The sequence below is a fragment of the Pelophylax lessonae genome (genome assembly GCF_965119305.1).
Source record: "Pelophylax lessonae genome assembly, chromosome: 4".
In the NCBI taxonomy this organism is placed as follows: Eukaryota; Metazoa; Chordata; class Amphibia; order Anura; family Ranidae; genus Pelophylax; species Pelophylax lessonae.
In genome coordinates, this window is record NC_138771.1 from 668,809,954 (window position 1) to 668,821,933 (window position 11,980).

The 11,980-nt window shown below is 42.1% G+C and overlaps 1 protein-coding gene across 1 annotated transcript; it reads right to left on the reverse strand.

Annotated features, from left to right (window-relative positions):
- Positions 1-6,311: 6,311 nt before the first annotated feature.
- Positions 6,312-7,570, reverse strand: LOC309552469 (E3 ubiquitin-protein ligase TRIM39-like; the record flags this gene model as incomplete). The annotated part of the gene is made up of 2 exons (XM_082253440.1): positions 6,312-6,856; positions 7,082-7,570. 2 exons carry the CDS (start codon positions 7,568-7,570, stop codon positions 6,452-6,454), a joined length of 894 nt encoding a protein of 297 aa, XP_082109566.1. The 3' UTR covers positions 6,312-6,451.
- Positions 7,571-11,980: the final 4,410 nt, after the last annotated feature.

Here is an 11,980-nt window from a genome sequence, read left to right on the forward strand (position 1 = left end):
AACTTTTTCTTTCTCCTCTCTTTTCCTCCCTCTCTCTTCTATCTCTGCCTTCCTCCTCCCTCCTTTTTCTCTATCGTCTCTCCTCTCCTCTCTCCTTCTCCCTTTCTCTTTACTACTCCTCCTTCGGCTCTCTCTTTTTCTCTCCTCCTTCCTCCTCCACTATTTTTTCTCTCCTCATCTTTCCTCCCACTATTTTCTCTCAGGCTTTTCTCTCCTCAACTCTCTTATTTGCTGTCCTTTCTTCTTTCTTCACCCCTTCTCTTTCTCTTCTCTCCATCTTGTTCTCTCAGTTTTCTCCTCCTTCCTTCTCTCTCCCTCCCTTCTTTCCTCTTCCTTCTTCTCTGTCCCCCCTTTCCTCTCTCTCCCTTCTTAACTCCTCCCTCTTATCTCATCTTTATGTCCCTTCCCTCCTCCTCCCTCCTCTCCCCCCCCTTCCTCTTACTCTCTTCTCTCTTCCTCTCTCCTCTCTTTCCTTTCACCTTCTCCCTCTTTTAACTGAAACCCCCCCTTCAGTTGGAGAAATAGAAAACACAGGTTTACATACATGGTTTGGTAGGTGTAATTTGCTAAAGATGACTATACTACCTTGATTTTTATACCTTTTCCAAACACTACCCATTAAGGTCCCAGCTTATTATTTAAAACAAATAAATTCAATATTTATCAAATTTGTTTGGGAGAATAAGAAACCCCGTCTCTCAAGACAGTTACTAACGCTGTCTAAAAGATCGGGAGGAGCGTCTTTACCAGATATGCGTTAATATTTTCAAGCTTCACACCTTCGAAGACAAATTGATTGGTGTCGTCATGGAGACTCTAAGCTCTGGGTACAAATTGAGCAGGCACATACACTTATTCCACTTAATAGAGCACTATGGTGCTACGGTGAATTACCAACAGAGATGAAATCACATCAGTTAATTGGTACGACGTTACAAATTTGCTCACAACTATGCTTCCAGAATTCTTTATCTACATATGTTCAAACAGAAAAAAAGGATGGCGCTCTAGCGTGCATGAAATGAAATAAATGCCCCAAAAATGTTCTCATGTAAAGTCTTAAGAAATTTAATATGCACATGCAAGTTAAAATAAAACAATTGGCATACTTTCAAGCCAAACCTTAAAGCCTCTGTATCTCCTCAGGGTGCCATAGAGATCCCTGGTGGAAATCATGGGATAACAGTACCTCAAAAACCCAAATGGGAGGAAAGAAGGGTACTTTCTGGTGGAAGATGCCGACCTCCGATGACAATGGCTCACACGGTCCAGTGTGCGGCCGCTTCCTGGGACCGGGGCCAATGCGTTTGACTACCGCCGTGTCTTCCGTGAGGAACGGAAGTCGCGCTTGGATGACGTCATCGAAAGAGGCCGGAAGTGCACCGCGGAGATAAACAAGAAGCCGGGCGGGACGGAAAGAATGATACGATGGCTTCTGTGGAGCCTCTGATTGCCACAACTACATGTTTCCCTAATGTATAGCTTTGTCAAGAACTTTTTTTCTGTTTGAACTTCTCCATACACCATCCCATGTCAAGGATTGGGCGACCAGCGGTGCAGTTGATGTACTGTCATACTAGTCCACAGCCCTTGGGGCCAGGATATCACAGGAACGTTGCATTCAGAAATAGCGCCTGAACTTTTTTTTTGTGTTTTATCTACATATGATTCGCCATTACTCCCAATTTTGGGGAACCCAAAATTTCCCATAGGCATGGAGGCACAATCTTTTAGATCTCTCAGTATGACAGGTCATTTTCAAGCCGTACATTTCTTAAGGGAAGATAAATAGCCTTCTCTGGAGACATTAATGAATGAGATGGATGTTTTTAGACTTCCCTTCTGGAACGCACTTCAATTATCACATTTTCTTCGTTCAATCCCTAACCCTCAGAATTATAACCGTCAATTGACAACCTTTGAAAGATACTGCTCAGATACAGGAAATATTTATCACGTGATATCCAAAATATATGATCTGATAAATACACCTGAAAGGCAATGTCAGTTATCTTATTTTGACAAATGGGAGAGAGAGTTGTCTCGTGCCTTCTCACCGGAGCAGCGTCAGAGTATGATCAACCTTGTCCATAAATCCTCTATATGTACTAAATATCAAGAAACAAATTTTAAAATATTGACAAGGTGGTATTACACTCCATATAAATTACACAAAATCTTGATTAATAACTCGGATTGATGCTGGCGCTGCTCGGTAGAAGAGGGCACGTTAATCGTTAATCCATATTTTTTGGTCTTGCCCCAAATTGACGGACTTTTGGAAAAAGGTTAGAGTGATCATGCAAAGGTTTACAGAAGTTGAGATTCCGGAAGATCCGCCTTTTTTTCTTCTACAACTAAATGACTCATCAATGAGGAAATATAAAGAATCGGTAATATGTCATCTTGCAAATGCGGCCAGACTTTGTATACCCCTTAACTGGAAAAAACAAACATCTCCAACAATAGCAGGTTGGGTTCGGAAAATAGAGGAAATAAACAAAATGGAGGATTTAGTAATGACAGCTCAACATAAGAGGGAAAAATATATAGAGACGTGGGGAGCATGGAATCTAATTATCTTATCGAGAGAAGGTATAGCACTACTAGATTGAAAAATCGAATGGAAGTATGATGTAAGCGTTGAGTATTTTTCTTTGGGTAGAGGTAACATTTGCCCGCCAGGAAATGGAAGGGACCAATATCCTCCCCCCCCCTTTTCTTTTTTTTTTTCCCTTTCCCCTCTTTCCTTCCCCTCTGGTTTGGTTTTATTTATTTTTTTTTTTTGGGGGGGGGTTTGAGGGTTGTTTATGTAGGTATAAAAGAAGGAAAGTTAGGGTGGGAAGAGACTGTACTATGTGTAGCTTTATCATGAAGACAAGTTGGCTATATAGGAATAGAAGTAGGGTACTGCAGATAAATTGGGATAAGAGATTGTGATTGCTATATATTTGTATTAAAAATTATGTAAGAACCCTACTTTTTCCTACATTGTTAAATTACATGATTATAATGTATACTTTTGTTGTACAGACTTATCTCAAACCCTTAATAAAAAATGTATAAGTGCAAAAAAGAAAAACGACCCCCATGATCATCCTTCACTTCATATATAATGTGGGGTCTCCTCATATATGGGTGTAATGGAATCATCAGGATGAGATACAATAGAAAACTGAACAATATTTCTATAGTTTCAATAAATGAATTGAGAATAAGAATAAGAAATTGCGTATCACATGGACAGAGAACACAATTCCACTCAATTCAGTCATGGTTTACGCCTCGGAGTGCAGCACTCATTAGACAATTAAAAAATCAGTAATAATCCTGTAAACAATAGCAGATCATCTACTGAACTCCATTTTTCACAAATCAAACTGATATAAATTGTTCCCAATCCATAAATGTATCTGAGAGGAAAGTGCCTGTGTTGCTCCTAGCAACCAATCATATTCTAGCTCTCATGTCTTAGTGCTGGTTGGACAATGACTGGAAGATTCTGACCAATATGGTGTAATTATTTCTGCTGGAGCGGAGTACCTGACCTATCTTCTGTAAAACTTTCCAAGGGCCATGGGAAATTACTTCAGCCCCATCACAGTATTATGACTCCCTTCCAATATCTATCTCCTTTCCAGAAATAAGAAAGACATCAGGAGACCTCCATCATTTCAGGTCGTGTCCATCTGTGAGCTGCAGAAGTCCCTGTGTAGAATTGTCAACCTCCAGCCCCTCCCCCTGTCAGTCTCTATACTGATCACCATTGGTGGATGTGGGTGGCAGTGGTGTAGCGTGGGTTGTCAGCACCCGGGGCAAGGCAAGTAATTTACGCCCCCTAACCCACGGAATTTTAGCTCTCTAGTCTCTTCCACTAGATTAGTTAAAGAAACCCTTACCCCCTAAGCACATGTGTTGTTTGTTATGAAAATACTGATGTAATTAAAGTAAAATGCATCTAAATACAAGTTTGAATGACCAGCGTGCCCACTCTCAATGCAGAATGACCAGCGTGCCCCCTTTCAATGCAGAATGACCAGCGTGCCCCCTTTTAATGCAGAATGACCAGCGTGCCCCCTTTCAATGCAGAATGACCTGCGTGCCCCCCTTCAATGCAGAGAGATCATCGTGACCCCTTTCAATGCAGAGTGACCAGCATGCCCCCTTTCAATGCAGAATGACCAGCGTGCTCCCTTTCAATGCAGAGAGACCAGCATGCCCCCTTTCAATGCAGAATGACCAGCGTGCCCCCTTCAATGCAGAGAGATCATCGTGCCCCCTTTCAATGTAGAGAGACCATTGTGCCCCCTTTCAATGCAGAGAGACCAGCGTGCCCCCTTCAATGCAGAGAGACTTACCTGCAGCGGCCGTTTCTCCTCAGTTACCCGCGTCTCCTCGAGTCCTCCCGCCCCCTCCCGCCCCCTTTCGGCCAGGAGTAGGATCCGTGTGACAATAGCGAATTTTCATTCGCTATTGTCACACAATGGGTGTGCTCGGGGCGCACTGCTCTGCGCCCCGGGTCCACCCTTTTTTGAAGCCTATTAGAGCCTCTGGCTCTAATCAGGTGATTAAAAAAAAAAAACACTCTGTGACAGCGCCAGGCTGCTGACTCACTCGCTGCTAAACTGACTGAGTAGTGAGGAGAGGCAGCATAGTTGGTGTAGGGTGCCTTGGCTTGCAACGCCATCCCACCCTACACCAATGGACAGATGAGGCACAGTCCAGCCCCGCCCCGACCCGCCATTTTCAGCCATAGGGCGGCCGCGCTGGACATCTCCCAGCCTAAAGATGGAGGCAGCCGCAGACAGTGTGTAAACTGTGCATGTCAGACAGACATTGTGACACTGCAGTTGCGCCCCCCCAGATGTTGCACCCGGTGCAGCTGGCCCCCCCTGCACCCCCCACGCTATGCCACTGGTGGGTGGGGCTTCTTCTGGCTCAGATCACGCAGTGGCGGGGCTCATCCTGAATATACACAGTAACCCTGGTGCCATGGGTCTTTGGGGATCTAGAACTTCTCATATCATAGTGAGCACACCACAACCCAATCTGAGGAAATGCTTCATCTCAATTTATTATAAAAAAATCACTTCCAATACAATACGATTCCTTAAAATCACTTCTAATTACTAGACATGATTGGGACATAAAAGATCCGAAAAATGATTGACAGAACTGATCACATGACTCCAGTGATAGAAATATAACATGACCAATAGAAACATGAACATTCCTAATCAGGGCCTCTGGTGGATGGCAGACAAGATTCCCCGGGACCCCTTTAGACATGGACAATACTAGTTCTAGCAGCTCCTCAGTCCAGCCATTTCCCTAAAAATCATTTCAACCGTTTCACTAAATCTTTATTACTTCCCATCACTATATGATAAAAGAACATTTCATATGATAAAAGAACATTTAGAGAAAAAAATCGAACAAAATTTTAGGAAAGTGAAGAGGAGGAGAATGTTGGGATGTCTTCCCTTATTTAAAGCTAAAATCCAGGCAGATGGAGATATTGATAGAAACAGGAAAATGAGGAATAAAATGACCATTAACGATTATTATTACCATGAAGGTGAACTGACTCTGTAATACAAATCATATAAGAAAAATTATAATAAATTAATTATATTAAAATTATTTTACAATCAGCAACATTTCCAGAGACAAACCTCTAAATTCCAGGACTGTCCCTGGAATCCAGACACACCTGACAGTTATCTTCGTGTCAGTTAATGAATTACATTTATTATATTTAAAGGTCAAGAAAGTCAAGAAAGAATCATGGGGCTGCCTCTGATAAACTCTCCTTTCGAGAATACTAGTTTCCTGGCTGTCATGCTGATGCTTTGGCTTCAATGGTGTCTCAGTCTTTGACCCGGAACAAGTATAGAGATAAGGAATTCTGCCACTTTTCTGATTCTTATTTACAATATGCTTGCTCTGGGGCAAAGACTAAGACCCCGTTCACACTGGGGCGACCCGACTTGCCGGGGCGACCTGTGAAGTCGCGGTGCGCAGCTCGCACTGCGACCTCGGAGCGGCCGGCACGGACTTCATATCATTGAAGTCAATGCAGGTCGCTCCAGGTCGCCCCAAAGAATCTCCGGACCCTTTTTCTAAGTCGGAGCGACTTGTGTCGCTCCAATTAGAACGAGTCCTGTGCTGCTCTATGGCAGGCGACCCACGGCGACTTGTCAGGCGACCAGATCGCCTGACAGGTCGCCCCAGTGTGAACGGAGTCTTAAAGTGGTAATAAGCCCAAACACAAACATGATACATATTGATGCTTACCAGTCTATTTTCCTTAATTTTCCCCTGGTGATCCTGCCATTAACACACTTCCTGTTTTAGGTTGGCTCCTCTATCTATGGAGTTACCACTTCCTCCAAGCACTGGCTGATCAATTATCCAGTCCCATCACCCATTCCTGTGACGTCACCAGACACTAGGCAGAGTTCTCACATCTCTCCCCACATATCTTTACACAACCTTTTAATACATTAAACCCAGCATGGAGGGGCTCAGTGAAGGTGGTGGTGAAGGTGTGGAGGTGTTGGATAGGGTCACACAGATCATAAAAGGAGATCCGCCCAGCCTCATAATCCAGATATATCCCGACTCTGTTACTGGAGAGATTGGCAGGTAAAGGGATCTCTTTACTGTCATGTATCACATAATAATGATCACCAGACCTATCCAATCCCCAGGACTTCTTATTATTTCCAATCTCTGACTTACGTCTTTTCCTGTCTATACTGGGGTAACACATCCCGACTATCCATTCACATGATCCCCCGACATCCACATCCCAGTAATGTCTCCCTGAGGAGAAACTCTGACTGCTCATCACCTGAGGACAATACTGGAATCTCTCTGGTGTTTCTGGGTGCTTCTGGTTCCTATCTGACCTGGATACAGTTTTCCTGTCATCTGATATCTGTAGTTTATTATGAGCTGTGTTTATATCCAGTAATATGTCTGCAGGGTAATACATCACAACTCTCCAGCTCTCTGACCCCCCGATATCCATATCCTGGTAATGTTGCCCTGAGGAGAAACTCTGACTGCTCATCACCTGAGGACAATACTGGAATCTCTCTGGTGTTTCTGGGTGATTCTGGTTCCTATCTGACCTGGATACAGTTTCCCTGTCATCTGATATCTGTAGATCATTATTAGCTGTGTTTCCATCCAGTAATATGTCTGCAGCTCCCTGTATATAGGAGTATACATTTACCTCTCTTATTATATCAGATAAACCTGTGTGTAAGACCCCCGCCACACCCAGACCCCCTCCATCATGGAGGAGTTCCTCATGTCTCTCTCTGTCCTCATTATCTCCATCCTCAGTATCACACAAGTCACCTGTGTCTGATTCCTGTAGGACAGTCAGTGGATCCGTCATGTTACACAGTTCCTCAATGTGACAAATCTTCTTAGACAGCTCCTCCTTCTTTTTTTCCAGATCCCGGATGGAGATGGAGATCCGCTCTGCCCTCCCAGAGATGTCCCTCTTTACTCTATTCTCCAGGTCTTCCAGACGTCTCCTGAGATCTATAAACATTGCAGTGACTCTCTCGGTGTCACCAGCTGCTTCTTCTTCTACTTTCCTCCTGTGTTCCTGCAGACTCTGGACTCTTTCCTCCGTCTCCTCTCTTTTTGTCAGAAGTTTCTGCAGAACATTCCTCAGTGTCTTCTTCTTCTTCTCATAAGCCTCATTCAGTGGCTGCAGCTCATGTCCTTTATGTCCTCCAATTGCACAACAATACACGCAGACATAGGTATCATCATCAGTGCAGTAATACTCCAGGATCTTCTTATGGACGGAGCATTTCCTGCTCTCCACGGACAAGGTGGGGTCACATAAGATGTGTTCTGGGGACTTTTTGTGGACTTTCAGGTGTTTATCACACAGAGAAACCTCACAGTTTAGACAGGATCTAACAGCAGGTATAGGAGAGTCCAAACAGTAAGTACAGAAGACCTGAGACGCCTCCTGATCTGGCTGTGCTATGTTCCTCACGGTCTGGTTTTCCTTCAGTGTAGGCCCTTCCTGAGATTTCTCTCTGCATACAGAACAGGAATATTCTCCAGACCCCTCCTGTGTACCCAACCATAGATCATTGCAGTCTCGGCAGAGGTTGTGCTCGTATTTTGGGATTATAGAATCTGTAGAAAAGTTCAGACAGACGGAACATTTCAGCTCAACTTTCCCATCAACAGACGCCATCGCTGACAGCAAAAGAGAAATGAAACTGAAAGCCTGGAGCTCAAAGTACAATTGAACTGATTACAGCTCATCTGCACAGGGCGAGGCTGAGCTCGGCTCTCATTAATTTGTTAATAAACCTTTTGATATCAGATTAGGACAAGCTCCGTGATTGTGTACATTTACACTTATAAAAAATAATTTTTAAATTAATTTTTAACCAGTGTTGCCAACCGCCCGTATTTTTACAGGCAGCCCTTAAAAGTAGGATTTTTCCTTTAAGTTACCTTTTAAATCCTTTTCTTGGAGCACATCACAGGACACAGAGCCGGTAATAATGAGTATGTGGGTTATACGCTACCTTTAGGTGATTGGACACTGGCAACCAATAGACAGGATGTTCCTCCCATATAACACCTCCCATACAGGAACAACCTCAGTTTTTGAAGCAAGCAATGAAGATCCCAGAAAAGAGGGGAGGGACCTTTGTGTCCTGTGATGTACTCCAAGAAAAGGATTTTACAGGTAAGTTAAAGGAAAAATCCTATTTTCTTTATCGTACATCACGGGACACAGAGTAAGTAATAATGACTATCTGGAATGTCCTAAAGCAATGCCCATGGGGGGAGGGGACACAGTAACCCCAAAATTTCCACTGGACAAAAGGAGCTTATACTGCTGCCTGAAGTACGCTACTTCCAAATTGAGCCCCTTCTCGGGCTCTTACATCCACTTGGTAAAACTTTGTGAATGTATGAACTTAAGACTAAGTAGCATTTTTGCAAACCTGAGCCACCTGATGATGCACTGCCCATGAAGCACTTACCCTCCTAGTAGAGTGAGCTTTTAACCTAAAGGGTGGAACTTTACCCTTTAAGCCATATGCCCAAGCAATGACTTGACGAATCCACTTGGAAATAGTGGAACTAGTTGCTGCTTGGCTTTTTTTAGGCCCTTCTGGCAGGATAAAGAAAGCATCAGTACTACGAATTAGTGCTGACGTTATTAAATATACTTTCACTGTTCGTACTACATCAAGATAATGCAACAATTTCTCCTCTGTAGTCTGAGGACTCAGAAAAAAAGGAAGGTAGAACAATATCTCAGTTTAGACGAAAACCAGAAACTACCTGAGGCAAAAAAGGCCAGATGAGGGCGTAAGACCACCCTGTCCTGATGAAAGATCAAAAAGTGGCTCTTTGCAGGAAAGAGCCACCAATTCCAACATCCTTCTGACCGAGGTTATGGCAACCAAAAAGACCAATTTTCTTATCAAGAGAACCAAGGGAATATGCCTGATAGGCTCAAAGGGTTGCTTTTGTACACAAGATTTAAGTCCCAAGGACACAGGGGTGACTTGACTGGCTGTAAAATGTTGCAGATATTAAAAAATATCTGTAGCGTCTTTTTAGGCTTGTTCAAATAGTTCATTAGCCAGGCCGACTTAAAACAAAGTGTGAGTTTATTCAATCACACTTGGCACCAAGCATAAATACAATGTAAAAAGAAAGACAGGTCAGTACTTTGTAAGCAAAATAAGAAGGAGGTAAAGATTAGTTTCTTGTTAGCTCTTGCTACCATGAGGTGTCTGTGAAACAGCTGTTGAAGTTAGGCAGAGTGTGTAGGCCTAAAGAAAACAATGAAGTGAGTTTCAATATGTATGGGAAATTCTTCAGTGTGTTGAAGGAGTGTGTGAGTGTCCCTGAGATGTGAGAGTGTACTGTATTTATACTGTTCTTCAGACCTTCAAAACTCATAATGCAGTTATGACCTAATACAGTTTAAGCTAAATGTGTGATGCCCATATTAGTACCTAGATCTCTGTGAGTCTGTGGATGTCTCCATGTGAGGAAGCAACTGGGAGCATGGCTACTTATCCCTGAAACTTGGATACAAATGTATGCTGTGTAAAGGACTTTATCGGACTACAGACACAGCACTCTGAAGGCAGGAGGAGCCAGACGTGTTGGTGGGGGACCCCAGAAGAGAAGAATCAGGGTTGCTCTGTGCAAAACCATTAGACAGAAGCAGGTTGTCTTTGAATTCAGCCCTCTATAGTGTTGGGACTTGGAGCAATCGTTTAGCCATCCCGCTCACCCTGAAGATCACCTATGAGATTTTTGGCTCGCACCTTATCAACATTTGGTAAGAGGCAGTGTTGTCGGGAGTGGTCCTTTTGACTCTTGGTGGCTTCTTTTTGTCATTCTTCTTTTGCCCTATACACCTGACATCTGGTAAGCATTTGGGATATTAGGGTGTCGGTGCCTTTTCACTCTTATCTATCTGGTGTTTGGTCGGCTTTGGTGATGGCTTGCACTTCCTGGGGTGATCTATACCAATGTTAAACAGTATTATGCTATGGAAGCCTCTCAATTTCTTTTTACATGCAATCGCCACCTAATATTGAGATACAATTTGAGTTCGCTGATCTGAGGTTGTTGGATCCAATACACTTCTGTGACTTTTGGGCGAATTCTTTCTCTCTATCTGGTAAGGAGACTACATATTTGGTGACTTATCCTACCTTTGACTTTGGGATTCCGGATTTTGGATTGCGTCTGAAATTTGGACATTACCCTTGGTTAATTTATGTGGACATTCATCTGTGGTTATAACATCAACCATTGTGTTTTTTTACATTCTCTGTCACTACATCACAATTTAGCGCAACTTACCTATATATACGTTTTTTGTTGTTTGTCACAATTTAAGTTGCTGCTGGATCTGAGTAGTTAGCGCAGTTATATTCTTCTTTTTACCATATTAGTAATAATTCCTAATATGTATATGACCAAAAAGCTGACTAGACTTGAACTACTTTGATTGACTGAAACACATAGTATGTTATGACCTTTTCTCAAGTTAAAAGGGTCACCTTTTGTAACATATACATTCTTTAAAACATTAACCAAACTTACAAATGGATAATCAATTTCAATAAAGAATATATATATATCATAACACACAATTCCTAGCGCACTATATTAAATAACTAACTAACTTAAATAACTAACTTTATTATAGATAACCCACTATTCTCTTCATAGTTTAGTATGTCTCAAGTATCTCTGAAGTTATATTTGACAAGTTAGCCACTGACCTGTTGACCTCTCAAGCAATGAACTCTGGACAAGAGAACAAATGGAAGACAACTGGACAAGATGATATTCATACTTCTATATTAGGATTTGACCTTATGCCAGGTTCCCAGTAACATGTTTTAAAGAGAACCTGTGAAAGTTGGCATAATTGTAAAATCCATGATAAAGCCGAATTAATAAAAATAATTCTACAATCCCCTCTAAATATAATTTATTATATTTCCTAACTCACGCACACTCCATTAATGGCCCTTTCATACACATTTTTAATCAGTTGCTCCAGATGTACCATTGTTCATTACTTGATCAGTTAAACCAGAAGTAACTCTTCGTCTAAATATACCTGTCATCATTTCTTCACCTTTTTTTTCATTTCTTTCTTAATTAATTTATAAAATCGTTTCATTCTAATCATAATACAGATTTGAAATAAAATACATAATATCATAATACTAAATATAATAACTAACGGATGCAATAATATATTTCCTTCTGCAGTAGTAACTGAAGTTTTTCCCCACATTGATACAGTATGTTTAAACTTTAACCACCATGAATGACCTGAAAACTCAGACCAATCATGCTCTATTCCTTGTAGATTTCCCTGTTCATGCTTAAATATAATCTCTGCTTTTACTGTTTCAGTGTTAGTCATAACTTGAAA